The sequence below is a fragment of the Siphateles boraxobius genome, unplaced genomic scaffold, assembly GCF_051911475.1.
Source record: "Siphateles boraxobius isolate OS27281-9 unplaced genomic scaffold, OSU_SipBor_1 18, whole genome shotgun sequence".
NCBI classification, from domain to species: Eukaryota; Metazoa; Chordata; class Actinopteri; order Cypriniformes; family Leuciscidae; genus Siphateles; species Siphateles boraxobius.
This window is the reverse complement of record NW_027508788.1, coordinates 10814740-10837938: the sequence shown is the minus strand read 5'-3', so window position 1 is coordinate 10837938 and position 23199 is coordinate 10814740. Positions and strand designations below refer to the sequence as shown.

Below are 23199 nucleotides of genomic sequence, written 5' to 3'. Positions count from 1 at the left end.
ATGAGGTCTCTGGGGTTATAAATGTGTTCTCGTGCACCTCTCTAACCATGGCTGCATGTATGTATTCAGGGTTTTGAGATTCATGTACAAGAATTATAAATTAAAACAATTATTTTACTTCAAGGGACATAGAACTGCACATTTATTGTTTATTTTAATGACAAAACATTACTTCTATAATGATTTAATTTGAAATTATAAAAATTAAAAAACAAAATTTGTAAAATTAAAGACCAAGAAACCAAAATGCCTCTCAGAGTACATTGTACATACAGTGTATATATATACATCTACACTAAACAAAATTATGAATGCAACACTTGTTTTTGCTCCCATTTTTCATGAGCAAAAGGCCTATTTATCTCAAATATTGTTCACAAACCTGTCTAAATCTGTGTTAGTGAGCACTTCTCCTTTGCCGAGATAATCCATCCACCTCACAGGTGTGGCATAACAAGATGCTGATTAGACAACATGATTATTGCACAGGTGTGCCTTAGGCTGGCCACAATAAAAGGCCACTCTAAAATGTGCAGTTTTATCACACAAGCACAATGCCACAGATGTCGCAAGTCACCCGGACAGCTCCTGCAATAATCTGTTTGCATAACCAAAGAATTTCTCAGAAACTGTCTCAGGGAAGCTCATCTGCATGCTCATCATCCTCATCGGGGTCTCGATCGGACCGCAGTTTGTCGTAACCGACTTGAGTGGGCAAATACTCACATTCGATGGTGTCTGGCACTTTGGAGAGGTGTTCTCTTCACGGATGAATCTCGGTTTTCACTGTACAGGGCAGATGGCAGACAGCGTGTATGGCGTCGTGTGGGTGAGCGGTTTGCTAAAGTCAACTTTGAGGATCGAATGGCCCATGGAGGCGGTGGGGTTATGGTATGGGCAGGCGTATGTTATGGACAATGAACACAGGAGCATATTATTGATGGCTTTTTGAATGCACAGAGATACCGTGATGAGATCCTGAGGCCCATTGTTGTGCCATTCATCCACGACCATCACCTCATGTTGCAGCATGATAATGCACGTCCCCATGTTGCAAGGATCTGTACACAATTCCTGGAAGCTGAAAATATCCCAGCTCTTACATGGCCAGCATACTCACCGGACATGTCACCCACTGAGCATGTTTGGTATGCTCTGGTATGCAGCAACTTCGCACAGCCATTGAAGAGGAGTGGACCTACATTCCACAGGCCAAAATCAACATCCCGATCAACTCTATGCGAAGGAGATGTGTTGCACTGCGTGAGGCAAATGGTGGTCACACCAGATACTGACTGTGTATTCAGTATTGGGGGGACTGAAAACCATTCAGTCCCCCCAATACAGTTAATCTGCACATTTTAGAGTGGCCTTTTATTGTGGCCAGCCTAAGGCACACCTGTGCTAAATCATGCTGTCTAATCAGCATATTGATATGCCACACCTGTGAGGTGGATGGATTATCTCTGCAAAGAAATGCTCACTAATGCTTTCTGACCACCTAAAGACTTTGAAAAGATTTAGAAAAGACTTTATAAGATTATCATTTCACATCTAAAGACATGGGTTCACAGTTTTTAGTCTCAGACTTAAGACTTAATATCAAACATGTTTGATATGAAAGACTAGAGAAAGACTGGCATAAATCGGGTCGCCGACTGCAGATTATCACCTCACATTTAACGATCGAGGCGACGGGAGCGCGCCGAGACTCCAGTAAGATTCCTAAAGACTGCCGGTCTTTAGTCTGGGACTGTGAAAATCCTTTGGTGTACGCCCGGCATTACACAGATTTAGACAGATTTGTGAACAATATTTGAGAGAAATAGGTATTTTGTGTACATAGAAAAAGCCTTAGATCTTTGAGTTCAGCTCATGAAAAATGGGGGCAACAACAAAAGTGTTGCGTTTATAATTTTGTTCAGTATATATACAGTGGCCCCAAAAAAGTATTTGTCACTTAAAAAAAACATTACTGTTTAAAGTTTTGAGGTCATTGTGAGTTAAAGGTTTTGAAAGAAGTCTCATGCTCACCAAGATTGCACTTATTTTTTTAAATACATTAAAAACAGTGGTACTGCAATTTAAAAGAATGGTTTTCTATTTTGAAATGTGATTTATTACTGTGCTGGCAGTTACTCCAGTCTTCAGTGTCAAGTGATCCTTCAGAAGTCATTATAATATGATGATTTGGGGCTCAAGAAAAATTGTTATGATCAGTGATGAAAACAGTTGTGCTGCTTAATATTTTTATGGGAACTTTGATACTTTCTATACAGAAAGTTGAAAGAACAGCATTTCTTAGTAATATATTTATGTAAAATTAGACCCCAAACTTTTGAACAGTACTGCAGAACAAGTGAAACTAACTTTAAAATGATAAACATAATAGTTATTTTGTTCTAAATTAAAAGTACTTCCTGGCTGTAAAATGAATATGTTCATAGATAATGTGATGAACTACACCTGTGTGAACGGACTTCGTCCACTAAGAGTTACTTTTGAGAAAAGCAAAACACACTAGCATAATTTGTTTTCAGCTGCGCCTTTTGACATTTTGTTTTCAAATGTAACCCTAACATTAAGACATTTTCAGTGACAAATGTGTCTAAATACTTTCTGATGCCACTAACATAAAGCATTTTATTATCTTAAAACAAAACAAAAAACAATGCTTTCAACTAGGTTTATGATTCTCACAAGCTAGTTGTTTTGAACTACTCTTCGATTGGCTTCCTTAAGGGCTACTAGTTAGGGACTCAAATACTTGAGAACCAAAACCAGTGTCTCGGGAGTTATCGCTGCCAGTTGGAGATGATGCTTGTTTTCCACTGAAAGTGAAATTCGTCTCTTGTGGGCTTATCTTTTCTAGCTTTTCCTCAATCCTCTTTGCTAAAAGACTCACTAGGCTTGTCTGACTCAGGTCAATCTTAATGGCCTCACTTGCACTTCCCTCATTGACAAATTCAACTACATCCTCATTAATATCTTCTGTCGTTCCATTGTTTTCCTCAACCTCTTCATTTTCCTCTGTCTTAGCTTCATTTAGATCTGATCCTCCTGTTGCCACATATGTATTCAATTCCTCTATATTATCTTTGGCTTTCTCTGTCATTGTCTCATCTTCTCTTTTTCCACTGGCTTCACTCTCAACATCTGAATGGGACTCTATATCTATGACTGTCTCACTTGTATTCTCTGTATCTGTATTCTTCTCAGCACCCTCCTCCTCCTCCATGGTAATCTCGATGACATCATCAATTCCCGTCTCATTTCCTCCCTCCTCTGTCCCGTTCATGTCATCCACAGCGTTATCTATTTCTCCCTCACTGCTTTGCTCTTCATTTGACTTCCCGTCTGCCTCTGTGTCAGTGGTCGGTGACTCCTGCATGTCTACAGTCTCTTCATGCTTCTCTTTTACAGTCTCCGCTGGTTCTTCATGGTGTACAGGCTCATGCAATGGAGCAATCTTTCTCTCGTTGTTGTTGAAGCCCTTGAAGTTGTTTTTGGCTCCGAGGATGTACTTCCCCAGAAAAGAAGAGCCTCCTGATGGGTCTGCTTTGGTGTTGTCTGGGTAGTCAAATATGTCCGTGTGAATCTGTTTCATTTCTGAGTGTAGCTGGCTGATCACTTTACTCAGCTCTGTGATCCTGTTCCCAACATCTACAAGAAAGACATTCCAGATCATTTCAGCGTTTTCACTGCATGTGAAAACTATAGAATGAATATAGTTATAGACCTCAGCAAACTTATTTTTTGTAGATTAAAATTACTTATTTTAACCCTCTAAACAATTTGTTTTTCTTTGAAGAACTAGGATTCCCAGAGTCTTGAAAACAATGAATATATGTGGAAGCCTTGTGTTAAAAGTGTGATTTGTAGACCCGGGAAAGTCATGAGGCCTTTCTTTCTTTCTTTCTTTCTTTCTTTCTTTCTTTCTTTCTTTCTATCTATAAATAAAGACCCCATTAAAAATATTCAGAGAGCAGTTTTATTTCCTGTGTTTATGTGTTTCCTGGTTCGGGGTCATGTCGGAATTAACGTGATTACTAGATTCCAACTTGTAACCAACTTGTAATCCTCAAATGTAAGTCGCTTTGGATAAAAGCGTCTGCTAAATGACTAAATGTAAATGTAAATACCGTTCACATCCTTGTACAGCTCATGTAAACTGAATCTTTTGAGAGCTCCGTACCACCTGACAGCTGCAATATTTTGCATTTACATACATTTATTCATTTAGCAGATGCTTTTATCCAAATCGACTTACAACTGAGGACTAAAGACGAGTCATTGTGAAGAGGCAAAAACAACGCAAGAAGTGCTCAAAATACAAAGTTAAGGCATTGCTCAGAGTAGCATAAGCCAGACAAGGGAGGATTTAATGGACATTTTTTTATGTTAAGTGCCCACGGAAGGTAAATACTCAAAATAGTGGCCATTTCAGCTGCAAAATGTAGTTCATTAATTATCTCCTAATTATTCTGTTTAATAACTATTATTGGCTATTGTTAATGTCTTAGTAATGCAAAATGAACATATAAATAAATGAAAGACATACAATGCAGTTTAACGTAGCTAGCACAGAATACCTATAATAACTAATGCATAAAATCCTGCTAAATACATTAAATAAATTTTATTAACAACTGTTAACAACTGTTTGTCTTATTGTGGTTTTGCCTATTGATTACTCAAATTACAGCACTGATTAATTTTGCCGCTGATAATGTTTACGGAGTCCTGCACAGGACATTTTATTTTCATTCCCATCACTTACTACTCATGTTTTACAAATTCGTTCCCTCGTTTTAAGTAAATTGTGAGAATGGTATAATAATTAATTACCTTGTTTTACTAAATCGTGGCCATGTTGTAATAATTTGTTCCTTTGTTGTATTTAAATCAAAATGAGGGAGGGAATGAATTCCTAATTTGAGGCCACGATATATTGATATAATTATATATATATATATATATATATATACATATATTTGTTTGCATGTCATGTGCAGGACTCCGTTTTACCATAGAAACATAATTCTGAAGGTAAGTTTACATGACAACTATGTACTAAAAACAGAAAAGTTGAAAGTTTTCCTGTGCAATTTTTGCGTACAGATGAGTACTATTGTCAAAACGATCCCCGTTCACATGGATCCACGAAAACATCTAAAAATGCTGTATTATTCATGCCAGGCCAGTAGATGGCGATGTCAATTTGTAAAGAAACACTTCACGCCTATAAGCTGAAGACGTAACGCGCATGACGTCACAATTTTAACAAATTCACGTTTTTGTAGTTTACAAGGAGACGACAGCAGTATCGTTTTCAAAAACTTGCACTTTGAAAACCATTTTCGAAAGTTTGCATTTTCAGGCCTCTAAAATGCTGTTGTCGTGTAAATGGACGGCTAAAACGCATTAAAATGTTTTCCGTTTTTTAGGTGAAAATGGTGTCGTGTAAACGGCCCCTTAGTCAGTTGTAGTTGGTACTGGGGGAGGGGCATGCTTATTCTAGAGAGCAATTGATTTGATAAAAAAACTGCATGGCCCTGCGGTCAAGATGAATTATCAATATTACATGGAGAAGTTGGTACATTAAAAATGTGTGCTAAAATTTTGACAACTTTTACAAGTACACTAGCATTGAGATGACCTCACAACGTACAGACTAAACTAATCTGATCCAATGGATGGGGTCTATAACAAAACACGATGAACAGATTCAAAAACACCTAGTCAGTCTTACTTTTGCGTTTGGCTTCTTCAAACTCTCTCCTAGCAGATTCGATATAGCGCTGAACCAGAGCACGGATGACCTGCTGTCTGTAGGGTATCCGGTTCTCCCCTGAACCCGCGTCATCCTTCTGTGTTGCATTTCAAACAAAGCAAATGGAAGCATGGGTTTTATCCAACATGCTGCACAGTAATGCATTTTCTAATCTTGAAAGAAAAGTGTACCATAGACGTGAGTGGAGGGTAGTCTTGAGTAGAGTTACAGTTGAAGCAGCAGCAGATCCGTCTGAATATTCCTCTTTAATATAAAGGGAAAAAACACTAGGATTAAAATGAATATTTTCACTTTTACAATTTGTGTAAAAGAATCACTTAAAAAGTGCCATTTGAAGATAAAATAATGGAATAAATGATCAGTTTATTAATTTATACTTTAAAAAATGCAAATAAATCTATCACTTGACTAATAAATAGTGGCATTTAAAAAGCCATTTATTTAATGAATGGTTTAAAAGTTAAATGTAACAATTAATTAATCGCTTTTTTTCTTCAAATTTGACATACTGTAAATAGATATGTTTAAATAACATATTTTGAATGTAGTTCAATATAATAATAATAATAAATAGTACATTAATAAATTACTTTTAAAATTATGAATAAATAGAAATATTTCAAAGTTTATTTAAAGCATTTTATAATGCTTTTTTTTAAAATACTGCATTAAATCCTTTTAGATGCAACTTTTATATTTAAGTTTCTCCAAAAAAAATTTTTGCTGATTCTTTTAATTTATTTTTAAGTGGAACTCCTAGTCCTTAATAATGGATTCAATCAAATAAGAAAATGAGCAACCTTAAAAGATAGAAAGCGGCCTTTGGAGAGGGGATGATGTTGAAGGGGACAGGCATAGTCAGTCCTTCTCTGAAGTAACTTAGGTAGAGCTTTGAACGGGCAAATTTCCACTCTACATCAGCATCATCCTACAGGGATGAACAGTTTAAGTCAAACACCAAGCCTGCATTTTTACTGTACACGTTACATCTGGGTCAGTTCCTCCAGTTTACCTCAATTTTCTGAAAAGAGTTGGTGATCATGGCAATGAGCATGTTTAGAAGTACAATGACAATGATCAGGGTGTAGATGCCATAAAGGATTCTGCCAACAAACTCAGCCAAAACAAACTCAGGCATGTCCACATAGGTCTGGTCGGCCATACCAAATATTGTCCAGAAGAGGAAGCTGAAGGTTTCATTCAATCTGTGAATGTAAATGAATGTGGCGTTGTTCCATTTTGAAGGTTATCTCAAAATTCGGCTCATTGATTCGATTTCTGCAGCTGCTCAGAACTTGAAGCTAATGTTCATTCAAAGCTATAAACAAGCATTGCTCTAGTAAAGTTAATAGAACCTTCATTCAGTTATCTGGTATTATTAACTTACTGGGAATATTAGAAAAATGTTCTAAGAACATATTTTTGTTAGCTGGGAAATACCTTCCAAGATTAGGGGAGATCGTAAATGGGACATAGACATTGTTGATGCCACACAGGAAGGCGGTTCCAATGATCACCAAAATGAACATAAATCTGGAGAGAAAAAGAAGCATCTTGAACAAAGAGCATCAGATTGTGCTTCTCCAGACTATTAATCTTTATAATCAACACGAAAAGATCTTGTCGCAGCTGAATACCTCATCATGTCGTCAATCATCTTTCCAATGGAGATCTGCAGGGTGCCTAGAGACTCGTGTGCTGGCAGGATGTAGGCCAAGCGAGTGAAACTCAGCATGCTGGTCACTGCAAACAGCACCTCAGCGATGAACTGGGGATCCTCCTGATGCCACTCATCACGCACTGGAAAGCCACAAATACGTTACTGCAGTAGGCCATATTGTAGGCTAAACCGTGATGCTTAAAGGGATAGTTCACCCAAAAATGAAAATTCTGTCAGTATTTACTCACCCTCATGTTCATCTTCGGAACACGAATTAAGATATTTTGATGAAATCTGAGAGCTGGATCACTCCTCCATAGGCTTCTTGAGGGATTGAAACTTGCCAGCCCCGAAAAGTTATTAAAGACATCGTTAAAATAGTCCAAGTGACTACAGTGGCTCAATCTTAAGTTTATCAAGCGACGAGAATACTTTTTGTGCGCAAAAACAAACAAAAATAACGACGTTATTTCAACTATTCATTTCCTTCTCTGTGGGTCTCGAGTCAGTTCACTAGTGTAACAGCGTAAGCTTCTGTGTTGTACGTCACACGCATCACACACATGACCAGCGTCGGCCAATAGTGAGCCTACGTGTGACGTAGCTCTACGCAATCATACTAAGTTAACTGACTAGAGGCCCACAGAGAAGGAAATGAATAGTTGAAATAAAGTCGTTATTTTTGTTTGTTTTTGCGCACAAAAAGTATTCTCGTCGCTTGATAAACTTAAGATTGAGCCACTGTAGTCAGTTGGACTATTTTAACGATGTCTTTAATAACTTTTCGGGGAACAAGTTTCAATCACTTAGAAGCCTATGGAGGAGTGATCCAGCTCTCAGATTTAATCAAAAATATCTTAATTCGTGTTCCGAAGATGAACGAAGGTCTTACGGGGTTGAAACAACATGAGGGTGAGTAAATACTGACAGAATTTCCATTTTTAGGGTGAACTATCCCTTTAATGAAGTTTTTTTTTTTCTCTCACAAGTGTTGTTGAAGTAGACACACTCATCCTGGTTGTCGGGTAACTGGCAGAGGAAGTGGACCTTGAGCATGATGACCATTCTCAGGGCAAATGAAGCCAGGTACATGCTAAGAACCATCACATCCAGACAGTTCCACCAGTCCAGGAAGTAAGACCTCAAGCCCTCGATCCAAACCTCCTTACACTCGAACCAGAAAAAACCTGTTTTAAATGATTAATGATTACTAAATTGTTGTTTTATAATGTTTCATGTGCAATGCTCAAAAAATGCAGACCTGAAGTTAAAGACCCTGCAGCAATATAAATGCAGAACTATATTTACAAGTGAGTGTACACATCTTACACAGTATATTAAAAAGTAAAACATAATTTTGGGAGGAAAAAACAACACATGACATTTTACAACCTGAACTAACCTTGACTTAAAGGGTTAGTTCACCCAAAAATGAAAATTCTGTCATTAATTAATTAATTACTCACCTTCTATTCATTCCAAACTCATAAGACTTTCGTTCTTCTTTGAAACACAAATGAAAATATTTTTATGAAATCTGAGAGATTTCTGTCCCTCCATTGACAGCTTATATCTTAAAACTAATCCATATGAATCGAGCACTTTTTTGGGTAAACTAACCCTTTAAAATAGGTTACATTTTCTGATATTTTAAAAGATTTATTGATCTTGTCAATAATACATTGCATGTTTCTGCATGACCATATGACTTTGATTTGGAGTTTTCAATTTAACAAATATTAATAACCAGCTTTATTCAAATATTTGTTTCCTTAGAGATACAGTAAAAATAAAATATCATGCATAATACTTTTAATAGTTTACATTTTTTTTTAAAATTACGCTTTTTTTCATTATGATATCAAAACAGTTGTATAACTCTTACATTTTTTAATTTTATGCAAATGTTTATGTTTTTTGCGCAGTCTGGTATACTTATGAATGTTAGTGTATACTCATAGTTTTTATGCTATTCAGGTATATGTATTTTTTTTATTAACTTTTTGAGTTAACTTTATTGGATGTAATATGGTAAAAAAAAAAAAAAGTAAATAGAATCAGGTGTGCTACTGTCTGTATTTTTTCTAAGAAATGTTCTACTATAATGTGTGCGAGCTCTTCTCCATGTTGAACTTTGATGTTTTTTAAGCTTACACACCAAAGTAATTTTTATCTACAAACTTTTTCAGTATTTGGCGTGGACGTTCAACAGCCTTTCAGCTGGTTTCGCTGTTACTGAATACAGAATTTTCAAATATTAACAAATACTTATCATCATTGTATGTATACATTGCATTGTATTGTATTTTTTAATACATTTTAAATAAATGTTTTGTAAACATTTCATGTGTAATGCTCAAAAATTAAGTTGAAGATCTTGCATAAAAATTTATCTAGTACTGTATTTCAATCAATTTCTCATAACCATTTTTCGAGAAGTGTGGTTCCTGGGACCTACCAACCACCCAAACCATGTGGAAAGAGCTGTGCAGGATGGTGTGCTGACGAGAGGCAAAGCTGTCCCGATACACCTCCATGGCAATGGATTCCCCAAGTAGCGTGATCAGGAACCACATATATGAAGCCGAATGGAGGAGGAATTTAATCACCGGGATCTTTATAGTCTTCCCTATCTGTTAAGACAAACAGAAGACCACCACATGGTTTACATTTTAGTCGAAAACGCCTGTTAGAATAGTCCTGTGATGGACTGGCAATCCGTCCTGAGTGTTTCCCTGCCTTCGGCCTGAGACGCTGAGATAAAACCCAGCATCCCAGCGACCCTGTAGGACAAGCGTTTTGGAGAATGGATGGATGGATAGATGAAAGTCTCTATACTATAAAAAAAAACTATTGCATCTACTGAATAAAACTGAGGTAACAATTTGAACTCAGTTTGTTTAGATAGATTTGATCCCATGTGTTGAGTAACAACTACCTAAATCTAACAGCTATGACACAATAAAATAAATTAGGTTAAGTCTACCTAACATTTGTCAATATATAACACAACTAATTAATATTAACTTTTGGTTGTTATTTTACATTTAAAATAGCTTTTGTAGGGAGCACAAGAAACATTTGCAATAAACAAGAACTACAGCAATTACTCATTGTGTGGATCAACATACGCTATTAATTCCTGTAGCCACTGAAAACCTAACCACACGATCTACTCTTTAGTACAAAGCTAACCACAAAAACCAACATAACAGAAACTATTTTAAAAGTCTTCTACTGCACTCAAAAAACACATAAAAAACACTTAAGTTGTGTCCCAAATGACACACTATATACTTTGCACTTATACACTATGCACTTAATCACTATGTACTTATGCACTATGAACTCAACCATGTAGTGTATGAATTCTATAAGGTTATTTTGTCACTATTTATACTACAAAACGGCACAGAATACTGCATACGTACGTGAATTGGGATGCACCCTGTATTTTAAACATATATTATTCATTCATTTTCAAAACATGCTAGAAGCAAAACATCCACTGCCCAGTTTCAGTTCATGCTACAAAAAAGATTTAGGTAGTCCCAACTCAAAAAAATTCAGTAAACTTCTATTTTACATATTTAAGTAGATTTGACACAAATACATTTAGTAGAAACAAAATGCTTTAACTCATTTTAGTTATGTCAATTTAACAGGCAGCAAAAATAATATTAAAATATTTTAATATTTGGCAAACCTTTGACTTTGGTGCGATCCAGTAGATTAGGCAAAGGATAGGCATGGTCAGGAAGATCCCCAAAGACACCAGAAGCTTCCATGCCGTTTTGCTGCCCCTCCAGCCTGAAAGGTTCCCACACCAGATGGAGGAGAGCACCTGCTGGCAGATGGGGTGGGCTACAAACTGCAGAACAAACAAGAAGCCAATGGTTAGACAAATACATGGATAAATATCAGTGCAGTTTTTTCTTGCTCAGAGCTCATACTTGTTTTTGATTGTAGTTGGCGGCAAGCCTCAAGCGAGCAAGGTTGGGAATGCCCTCCTCAAAGGCCTGCTGGTCCAGCTCGTCCTCACTGTCCTCTTCCTGGTTCCCACAGCTGTTCAGGATGGTGGTGACCTCGCTTTGGTTCCGGCACATTCCAAGCAGCTCCACGGCAAATTCCTGGCACACCTGCTCGAGGCTAAGATACTGAGGCTGTGTGAAGCAAAGGAGACAGTGGTTGTGACAAATAGTGACCACTATACAGAAAATTAACATCTTTCAAGACACAGGTATTCATTTCTTAGAAATGTATTCTTTGTATTCATATTGGTTTAAAAAAACGTTTCTATCATTTTCAAGAGAAAGTTTAAAAGTAATAACTTTAAAAATGTAATTTATATTTATTTTATTAAAATTATTATTTTCAATAAGATTTTTCAAAGTCATGAGGGTCTGTAGGTGTCTCTTTAGGTCGGATATATTTTTATGTTTTCTTTCTGCACTTTTCTGCTTTAATGACTTTGATTTGGCATAAAAAAAGAGTTCCAAAAATTGTTTCAGCAACTTTGTAAAAAATGAAAATTTCTTCATTATGATATCAGGGCAGTTGTATCACCCTAACATTTTTAGACTTTATTCTACTTAAAAATAGATTATGGAATGTTTTATATAATATATTCTAATTTCAGTTTGTAAATGTTATCCATGTACGATTTATCAACTTTTACCACAATGAAAAATATCAAGAAACCTCCTAGAAAAACACGAGCCCTGCTTCACTCAACCTTAAACTCAGGTTCCTTCTTAGACAGCTTGCGGAGATCCCGGCTGAGTCGAAAGGCACTGAGCATGGCATCTTCTGCGGTGATGGACAGGTAAGCACGGCTGGCTATACCTCGGTAGGTGTTGATACGGGACAGCGAGAACTTGAGCAAATCGTATTGCCGTCCATTCGTGCACTCCAGACATGCGCATGAGATTTTATGAGGCCAAGGAATTTCGTGACCTTTCTGATTGAGCATTGTTACAATTTCATACAAATCCTTCTGACAGGCCAGAGTCAATGGTGTCACTCCAGGGGCAAACTGTGAATCATCAATGGAGTGGTCAAAAATAGCCATAGCGAAAGAGCGCACATCCATCTTGTTTCCCTTCTCTAGATCCAGCCGGTCCAAGAGGCGCTTGACCACACGAGGTTGGTTGGTGTCCACGGCCACTAGAAGAGCTTCGTGAATCTGCCGGAAGTCAAACTTGACCGCTTGGAGAAGGGTGTCCATGGTGTCCTCATTGCCGAGTCGGATGGACAAGTTCAGCGCTTCTCTCCACAGCCTGTCCTCGGAGTCGTCCAGCTGACGGATGATGCCGTCACCCGTCTTCAGCAGCGAAGAGACCATGTTGATGTTCCTCTCTCGGATGGCGCCGAGGAGCTCTGGAGGGAAGCGAAACTTCTTGTTCACAATCTCGCGCCATTGTTCTGGCTATTCAAAGGGGAGATAAAAAAACAACAACATTTTAATACGAGGCAACACTATCCGTCAAACTGAAATACGAGATTCTGTTTCACAGAGGTCTAGACGGCTGTCTGTTCTTCTACTATTTCACTGCTTCAAACACTGTCAGTTTAATTTTCTAAAAACTAAAGCATTACCATGCAATGTCACATTATGTTCATTAAAAAATTTTTAAAAAAAATAAAGTGGGGTACAAATGTCCAAGAGTCCATACTTAAAATGTGTGATTTAATATCAAGTTTTAGGACTTCTAATAATAGTTCTCTTCTCAAAAAGGCAGCTGAGACTCTTGTGGACCCTCTTCCAAGGGCCACAAGATGGCTGAAATTGATTTAAAACAAGACAAAACTAGCTTTAAAATAAGACAAGAATTCACATATCAAGATGTTGGCTGACATTTATTATTTCAACTTGCTAATTTATTATTAATTTAATCAAAATGATTCTCATGATCTTGAAAACCGTGTATTTCTGGACATGGAAAGGTGTAGAAAACGATGACTAGAGAAGTCACGTATATTTACTGGCAATAAAAAGTGTTAACCCTGAAAACATTCAGTTGTTGAACCATCTAGAATTAAATTATAGGGATAGTTCACCCAAAAATTTTAATTTTGTCATCATTTACGCACCCTCAAGTTTTTCCAAACTTGTTTTCTAGATTCTTCTGCTGAACACAAAAGTAGACATTTTGAAGAATGTCAGTAACCAGACAGTTGATGAACCCCACTGACTTCCATAGTATTTTATAGTAGTATTTATGGAAGTCAATGACTACAGTCAACTGTTTTTGGGTGAACTACGCTTTAAATTAATTACTTAATATTGCCACTCTTAGTTTCTGTTCACATAAAAGTAAAAAATGAAATTAAGCAGCTTCTTTGTCATTAAAGCAGAAATACTAGAGATATCTTGGGGGTTCTTCAAATATCGTCTTTGACAATGAGTGGCCTTAGAGTGAAAAAGGTTAACACTTTTTTAGGATTTCAAAAAAAAAGGTGTACAAACAAAGAAATATTTAATATTCTCTACGATTTCTCGGTTGCTAATAAAATAAGCAAATTTCTCACTTTCACTCAGGTTATTATGCTGATAATAGAATTTGCAATAGAATGGGATAATTTTAATAAATTAGAAAAATACATTTTTTCAATGTATATAGATATACACAAACTCATTCAAACAGCTGTATATATTATTTTGCATGTCATAAAAACAGTCAGGAAAATTGGTGGAATTAAAATGAGCAGAGACGATTTCCAAATACTTTGACACATGCTTACTGAATAAACTCACAAAATAATTTTCAAATTTTTATTTCTTACCGTGAGGTTTTCCATCTTCAGACACACCTGGGAAATAAATATTACAGTGGGCTTGTATCAATGGATGTCTCACATGTCCACTGTATTTCAAAAAAACAAATAAAGCAGCTTCAAAAGCCAGTAAGTAACGCTGTTTTATGAGGCTCTAATTCTGATCTGAAGAGAGTGATTAAGTTCACTGGTTTGCCACCACCGAGGAGTCAACACACAGCTGAATGATTTCATTGTGAACGAACCAAATAACAGGTGTAATTCCCCAAAGGACACAGCCAATTAAAAATGCAACTGTAACACTGTTGCATCCCATTAGAGCTCACTGAGGACTTCTGAATTTCCACTCCCCCATCAGTGCACTTCCTCCGTTTAACACCTCTGTAAACATCAGGGCTCAACAATAAGGATGGCCCCATGACACAGGGTCAGTGTGAGAGCGTTTCAGGCCAGCTATTTGAAAATTAATTAGAGAAATTATTGTAATATAAATCTTCATTTTCTTTTATTGTAAAGTAGGTGTTCTCACAAACAATCTGTATTGTAAAAAGTGCTATATAAATAAAGGTTACTTTATGTCTTTTTTTAAATAAATAATTTTATCCTGCAAGGACACATTATTTTGATCGAAAGTGAAAGTAAAGGGATTAATAATGTTACAATTTCTTATTTCAAATAAAAACTTATCTTGAACTTTGTATTCATCAAAAAATCTTGGAAAAAAGTATTTTGGTTTCCACAAAAATATTAAGCAGTACAACAGTTTTCACGCTTGATAATAATAAGAAATGTTTCTTGAGCAGCAAATCAGCATATTAGTGATTTCTGAAGGATCATGTGACACTGAAGACGGGAGTAATGATGCTGAAAATTCAGCTTTGATCACAGGAATAAATTACAGTTGAAAATAAATTAAAGTAGAAAACAATATTTCACGATATTCCTTCTATTTTTACTGTATTTTAATCAAATAAACGCAATCTTGATGAGCATAAGACACTTTATTAAAAACATTAATACATCTTACCGACCAACATTTTTTTAACAGTAGTGTATAAATATTTATATATCAGTTTAAATCCAAAAAGATATATTTTTTGTTGTTGAGAAAGTGAGAAAAATAACAGGGCAAATCCTAAAAAAAGTCTAAACTTTCTAAATAACATATTTCACAATTATGAGAATATATTGATAATTAAAATCAATGGTTTCATTTAATATTCTAATTGATACCACGAAGACAGTGAACGGCAGATATGACAACAAACATATTTACAGTCCAAACATGTTTGCCAGTCAAACATCTCATACATTAAAATGTCCCCATGGCACACAGTATAAACATAATGACCATTGTTATAATTGTCTCCATAAAAACAATAAAAACACAGTCTTTTTAGGGAGGCGTGTGTATTCTCCAAAACTATAAGCCAGTAGGACACACAAGCAAGGGAATACCTGATTTCTATTTGCATGTTGCTATTTTGAAAAGGCTTCCGAGACCACAATGCTCTTCTCTCAGTTCAGCCACACAGTACTTGACTCTAGCGTGTCCCCACAGGTGCTGGCGTGCTGCTGGATACGGTCTGGGGGGAATCGGATGGAGCAAAGAGGACATGGAACCATATGCTCATCTGTGCCAGAGCCGCTGTGCTGTGAGATCATGACCTCTGTTTCTCTGACTTCTATGAGCTCCGCTTGATCACAATCCAGGCAGGTGGAAGCATGGAAAGGCAGGTAATCGGGGCTGAAGGATTCTACATGGACAAAAAGCAAAAGAAAAGAGCTTGTGAGCAGTGATGAGCCAACAACTCTGCCAAAGGTACATGTACACAATCACATTACCTCCACAAAGAGGACATCTGGTGTCAGGAGAGCTCAGGAGAGTGTCCTGTGGGCTCTGACTGTGTCCGCTGGCACTTGTTGAGGTGGGTTCATGTGTGGATGCTGCAGGTCTGGGTCTCTTCAGTGGAGTGCCACTGTTTGTGAGGCTCTGCCTGAATGACCACCAGGAAATACAGAATACACAGTATGGGTCTATCCAAATTATAAATAGAATGGAGAATATAAATATGAAGTATATACAACAGGGTTCAGAGTCTAGAACCACTAGTGAAAAGTGTATTTTGCATTTTTCCCCCTGTGTTGTTTATATGTTTTAGTTGTTTATATGTCTGTGGTGTTTTTAATGTGCTTTAAGACAAACCATGTGGAAATTCATAAGTCAACACACCATTGCTGAGTATTTTATCTTTAAAACTGCGGTGAACCAAAGACAGTCTCAAAAATGCAGTCTGAAATTGCTGGTGTTTCTGTTGTCACAAACTACCTTAGCCAATCAAGTCAACATGGAGGCGGGCTTTAGCATATCATTAACTGCGCTCTGTAGCAGTGAAGTCTCAAGAGAAGCCAGGTTATCCCGGTATATTTTTCTGTTAATATGAAAAATCTGGTATATTTAGCTATATCGGGTGAATTATGTATATGATGTATATTACGATGTTATGATGAACTATATGCCTTTCTCCACTATGTTCTACGTTGTTCAAAGCGTTTGTAATGATACTGATTTTTAAAAGGCAGCTATCTATCATGGTTTGTGTAACATTAGCAACACATTATTAGCTGTTTGATAATGTAGTCAAACAAAAGGCTAATCATATTAATTACCACTTTGTGTCCGACGTTGTAGAGAGCGATACATAAAACGCATTACGATTCTGATACAACGATACATGTTTTCTATTTGAATATATTTTAAAATACAATTTATTGCTGTGATGCAAAGCTGAATTTTCAGTATCATTACTCCAGTCTTCAGTGTCACATGATCCTTCAGAAATCATTCTAATATGCTGATTTGCTGCTCAAGAAACATTTCTTCTTATTATTATCAATGTTGAAAACAGTTATGCTGCTTAATATTTTTGTGGAAACCCGGATACATTTTTTTCCGGGTACTTTGTTGAATACAAAGTTGAAAAAAAAAGAGGCATTTATTTGGTATTAAAATCTTTTGTAACATTATTAATGTCTTTAATGTCACTTATGATGATTTTAATGCACCATTGCTGAATAAAAGTATACATTTATTAAAAACAAATATGTAAAAATGCAAAAGACCCCAATTTGTTTGTCCATCATATTTGACCAGTACTTTTTTCTCAATTCATACCGTGCCTTAGACTTCCTCCTCTGCTCTTGAGGGGTTCTCGTTTGGTCAGTGGAAGTCCTAACTTCACCTGATTGTAGCCGTATACACAGAAACAACATTTACTTGATCCACTGAAAGCATTTTTTATTTTTTATTTGTCTGGCTGGTGGCCAAATAACTTGCCTGGTGGGGTTTTCGTATTATCGCCTCGCTGAGGTGTTGTGCTGGATGTGGTACTGCATGGGGATGTTGACAAAGAGCGTCTGTTAGAGTGGGCGGCTATGACCATGCGCTCTGCCCGACTCAAACTCCCAGCATTCCTTTGGCTTTGGGCATCTGAGGAGTCATTCCTGTAAGACAGAGTACAGAGAGCCTTCTGACTACCATGTAACTACGAATCTAGTTTTGAAATGAAGTGTAAGTGTCAGACAATTAATTCACACACCCTGTGATTCGCCCAAAAAACGTGTTTTGGACAGCTGGACTGGAAAGCCACTCCATCACGGATGTCATCTTTTCTGGCGTGCGCTGTAAAACAAAATTCATAACAATTGAACCCAACCTGCTACACTGGATTAGGGCTGCACGATATTGAAGAAAAATGCGATAACTCATTAAATAATGCGATACTCGATACGCGATATGACAATGCTTAAAGTGTGTAAAATAAAATTATCTTTAAAATATATTTTAACCTACATTATAGTTTTTTCTTGATATAGATATATTTATATCCTCTTTTTTTTTTACAAGAAAACATCCCTACAACTTCTGAGAGTGAACATAAGTGTTTTACTGTAGCATAAGAAGTGTTATTTTAACATCAGTGTACACCGTGGGGTTTAGGGTTTCAGGTAGGCCTATATTAAGTTTATTTAACAACAGAAACTGAATAATCAAATATAAAAATAAACCACTGCTTAGTTTTCACTGTATGAATTAAATATACTGATTCTTTTTAAAGTTACAAAAGTTATTTAGCCAAGAGCAGCGAGTGATTTTCTCTTTGTCTTGTCCATGACCCCAGTTATCGCAAGCCGTTGCGATATGCATATCACAATATATACATTTACGATATTTGATATATTGTGCAGTCCTACTCTGGATATATAAGAAAATATATATATATATTTATATATATAATTTGTTTAAACACAAGGTGATAAAACCTTCATGAAACCTCACCAGATTTTCATCAGCAATATCTTCATGTTGCACTGAGGGACCTTCGGCCTCGTCTTCCATGGTGCGAATGCGCAGAAAGGACAGACCAAACTGCAAACGTTTGTTGAAAGGTTGAGTGCAGGAGACTCGCAGTCTGTCCCAGCTCTCCTTTGCAGCCTGAGGGAGAAAATCAGCTGGACATGGAGACATTTAAGACATTATCTTAATCTTTCAGTGTCAATGAACATAGTTAAGTCTTGTGCACTTGCATACAGTTCACAAATGTAACCCTCTGGTGGTCTTCTTCAGTCATTTTAGACCAAGCAACTTTATGTTTTAATTTTTGTACTTATTCAAAATGGAATGAAACTTGTTGACTTCTGTGGTGCTTGCTATATGAACACAAAAGAAAATTGTGGACATGATTAAAATCATTTCATGATGGACCATGAAATCAAAATTTAGCATTTTTTATGTAATATTGAGGTATTTATTAAAAATGATTTATCTGTGCACATCATCATTTTTTTAATTTTCATGCAACCTCATAATCTTTCATCAAAATAACTTCCCCTCCCTCTTGCAGCAAAATCTCTTCTCTGATGACAACCTGTCACTCACATGAAGTCACAGCATTACCAAACCACAACCATCCAATCAGTTCCTGATGGACGAAATCAAGTCCCTACCTACATTTGTTCCTGTTCATGGAGCCATTTCACTCAAAAATATGTCGAAATATGAAAAGAAATCAACTATGAAAAAAGAAAAATGAATGGGAAATACAAAAAATACAGACCAATTTCTTGGCATACAAACTACAAATTGGCTACAATGAAGAAGTCTCTGGCAATGTCTATATGTATATCCAAATGTAAAACCTCATAAAAGTAAGTAATAATGTCTTAAGTAATTAGTCCTTCCTTGTTAGAGCTGCACGATTAATAATTGACAATGATTCTTTTTATATTCTTTTTAAAGTGTATATTTTGGATATAAACACTGATCTCTACAGAAGCTATCAAAATAGAGTAAATCACCTTGTCAATGAATCATCCATTCAAGATTATTCATTAAAAAAAAAAACTGAATCATCCAGTAAATGAAACAAAATGAGTGAGCCATTGAAGCAATCATTCAAAACGATTTTTTTTTAATTATAATAAAAAAAATAAATAGACTGCAGCAAGTTACCTCTAGTAAATGACATTTTATTCTGTTTAGTTATCTGCTTTGTTTTAGTTTTCTTATATTTGTATCATTTTATATATAAAAATAAATGCCACATAATTTAGAGCTGAATATGGTCTAGTATCATGAAATCTGCACAAAATACAAAAAATATTATGGAAACAAAATATAGTACATTTATTTAATTATAAAATGTTTCGCTTATTATCTTTGTTCTGTTTCGACCACCAAGGATTACAAGTGTCTCCCCTGAGTGAGAAATACCAGGGAAATATAGAGATTTGTAGTCACTTTACCCTTTTTAAACATGCGCACATTTTGACGGCCAGTGCCCTGTTTCGAGTCCGCTGGACTCATGAGGGTTGCAGTGGGCAGCAGCGTGACATAGGGATGATCTAATGACCAGGAGGAGCGGCCAACATCAATCTGAATGAACGCAGAGCCACAGTTGCCTTTACAAACAAACAAACAAACAGAAAAAACACCATGAATATTAATGCCAAGAACACATATCAGATTATAGAGGAAGATTTTTCTGTTAACAAACACACCAACATCAATGAATCCTATAGCAGAGACTCGCTCCATCTGTAACTCCACCCTCAGCACTCCACTGCGGTCCTGGACGCTGCACAACCAGGCCCTGCTGCCGTCTCTGCCATCACACAGATTATCCACACCATTCTTACTATCCTGCAATTCAGTCATGTAAGAGAAAGTTATTACTTTAATAACTTGCATTACTCATTGTATACATAACAACCAGGGCCTGCTGCTCTCAGTGCCATCACACAGATTATCCACACCATTCTTAATATCATTTATTACTTTAATAACTTGCATTACTCACATTATTACATACATAACAATTAATTAATAACATGCAATAGCATGCTTATAAGCATTATATAAAGTACATTCAAAGAGTAGTAATTAAATAACTTTGATTCATATTTATGTTTTAATCTCTGTATTTTCACTGTACAGGTGCGGAATTAGTTTATATACAATTATTTGAATCTGTATGAACTCTTCCTCATTACGTTCACGACAGTTATTATAAAATGCTAGACAGTACAAGTATTTATTATAAATTGCTGTCTCGCCGTATAGATGAAAGTTCGACCAGATATTTACCTGTGATGTAAAAGAGACGATATGTTTTATTTTGATGGGAGCCATCGCAAAAACAAGCATTCAACGTGACACAGCTTACGTCATCACGTATTCGTTTTTCCCGCCTGAACTCAAAATAACTGCGCCCACTGAGTCACCGCCCTCATCCGGTTCAGCCAAAAAAGTCAAATGATGCCCTCTCGTGGCTTTTATATTTTTAATGATTTGAATTATACATGAATTTAAAATCAATTTGATCAACTGATTTATCACAAAGATCATTTTTATTCAAGATCTGCACTGTGGCCAGTTTCAGTAAAAACAAAAAAACCGTTATGATTTAGACCTATTATAGCAGTTTATATTGACCAAAAGTCAAATCTTTTTTCAAATTAATTTTCTGAAGAAAAAAAACCACTCTTACTATCAATATTATGTATCATATTTAAAAATAATAATGGTGTATAAAGTCATAACATGATATATTGTGTGCATGATATCCACTATAGCTGTTATTCATATCTCCAGTTCTTCCTCCTGTACAGTAATCTCATGGCTTCGATGCCCAGCTGTTCTGTCAGTAGGCTAGAGTTCAGAATTCCCCCCGTTGTCCTGAGGAAAAGCTGAAGACAGCTGCAGATATACAGTATATCTGCCCCTTAAAAGAGGTGTTATGCTGTGCTTGGAACACAATAAAAACAAGCTACTTTAAACCCTAGTGCAGGACAAACCATTAAGTCTGTCTGTCCACTAACAATCAGATACAAATTATTCCTTTTTTAACCTTTGAATGAAGAATGTTTCATGTTAAAAAATGTACAATTTGATAAAATATCTGCACATATCTTACATGCATAGCCTGAGTGAAACCAAAATATGAAAAACCTGACTGGGATTTAGTTGACTGTTGCATTGAAATCAAATATATATATTTTCTTTGCAAATGAGTTGTTATTGTGACTTTCCCTTCTCCAGCTGTGGTCAGCCCCTCCTGTAAAGCGGCTGTATGTGGGTGTGGGGAATCAGGGGGCCGCTTAAACTCAGAGACTGCACTCAAAACATCTGTCTCCTATCCTTATCATCTACATACCATCATCATGCATGAACAGGAAATCAAATAAACACAGTCTATACATGTATTTCCCCTTTAGTTCTATTGTTTGTTGCTTTGATTTAGGAAACATCTTGGGATGGTATTTGGCAGTAAGCTACATGAACAGAAAAAACAGGAAACAACTGGTAAACAAACCACGAGTCTCTGCTTGGTGAATAAATTCCAGCTATTAAGCTGTCATGCTTTAGGCAAAAGGACTACACTGAAGATTTTTTATTTTTATTTAAACATATTCCAGTGAATTAATTTGCCTTGGTTTGTGCCGGATTACTTTAGAAAGTATTTTGCAAGAATGTCCCTTTAATAACAGTTTTAGTTAAAGATAAGACAAAACAGTCTGACCACGTATTTAAAAAGCAGATATGCTGTGTGAGATACTAGTGTGTATAATCTCAGCTTTGCAATATCAGCTGTATACATCTACAAAATACAGAAAAACACACATAGAACAAAAAACAACTGCATGGTCAATAAAAAAATAATCTTCAAAAGTTATTTTAAAAATTCATGTGATGTAAAGTGTACTATGTTTATGTTAATTTGTGAGACTAGTATACTCATTTGTACTGCTTACACAAGTGTGCTTAAACTTACTTTTTTAAAAAAAAATTTTGGCTACCATAGTAATTGTAATAAAATATGGAAACTGACTACTTTTTGGTTACTTTTAGATTACTTTTGGACTAACACATTTACCAAATTGAATTGAATAGAATAATATTGTACCATATTGATATAGAAATACAAAGAGGAAGAAAATATAGCCTATTCCATTCAGACAACATGAAATGTATTAAATATTACATTAATTCAGGGTTTCCCAAACTGGTGTTCATGAAGGAACTGCAGGGGGTTTGTTAGTTAAATGAAAAGCTAATATTTAAATAAATCATACAATTTTAAAATTGAAATAAATCATTTTAAAAATAGTAAAAAATATAATAAAAATGTGTTTGAAAGACAAAAGCCTTACAAAGACATCACAATATACATGGTTAAATTACTTACTTAGTTATAATTCAAATAATAATCAATGTGTTCACCAGGAGTTTATTCGATATGCAATGTTGAGAAATGATTTCTGTAAATCCAGTGGTCAAATGCTTCGTGTGGCCTCTCAATTTTCCATGTAATTATAGCCCCATGAATAGCTGCGGTCTGTGTGTGCAATTTCACAAAACTAGAAAACTTTCTGAATGTATATAAGCAATATCATTTTTTTTAAACAT

At 35.9% G+C, this 23199-nt stretch overlaps 2 protein-coding genes across 2 annotated transcripts; both read right to left on the bottom strand.

Moving 5' to 3' along the window:
- Positions 1–131: 131 nt before the first annotated feature.
- trpc2b (transient receptor potential cation channel subfamily C member 2b) lies at positions 132–15745 on the bottom strand. The gene is made up of 14 exons (XM_077233479.1): positions 15690–15745; positions 14241–14267; positions 12190–12882; positions 11408–11617; positions 11161–11325; positions 9913–10087; positions 8441–8641; positions 7432–7594; positions 7235–7327; positions 6807–6999; positions 6595–6722; positions 5965–6037; positions 5753–5870; positions 132–3663 (listed from the first exon to the last, which is right to left on the bottom strand). Exons 2-14 carry the CDS (start codon positions 14253–14255, stop codon positions 2738–2740), a joined length of 3153 nt encoding a protein of 1050 aa, XP_077089594.1. The 5' UTR covers positions 14256–14267; positions 15690–15745; the 3' UTR covers positions 132–2737.
- xndc1 (xrcc1 N-terminal domain containing 1) lies at positions 15214–20970 on the bottom strand. The gene is made up of 9 exons (XM_077233481.1): positions 20878–20970; positions 20292–20433; positions 20037–20192; positions 18571–18743; positions 17831–17913; positions 17569–17735; positions 17407–17473; positions 16077–16228; positions 15214–15988 (listed from the first exon to the last, which is right to left on the bottom strand). Exons 1-9 carry the CDS (start codon positions 20935–20937, stop codon positions 15750–15752), a joined length of 1239 nt encoding a protein of 412 aa, XP_077089596.1. The 5' UTR covers positions 20938–20970; the 3' UTR covers positions 15214–15749.
- Positions 20971–23199: the final 2229 nt, after the last annotated feature.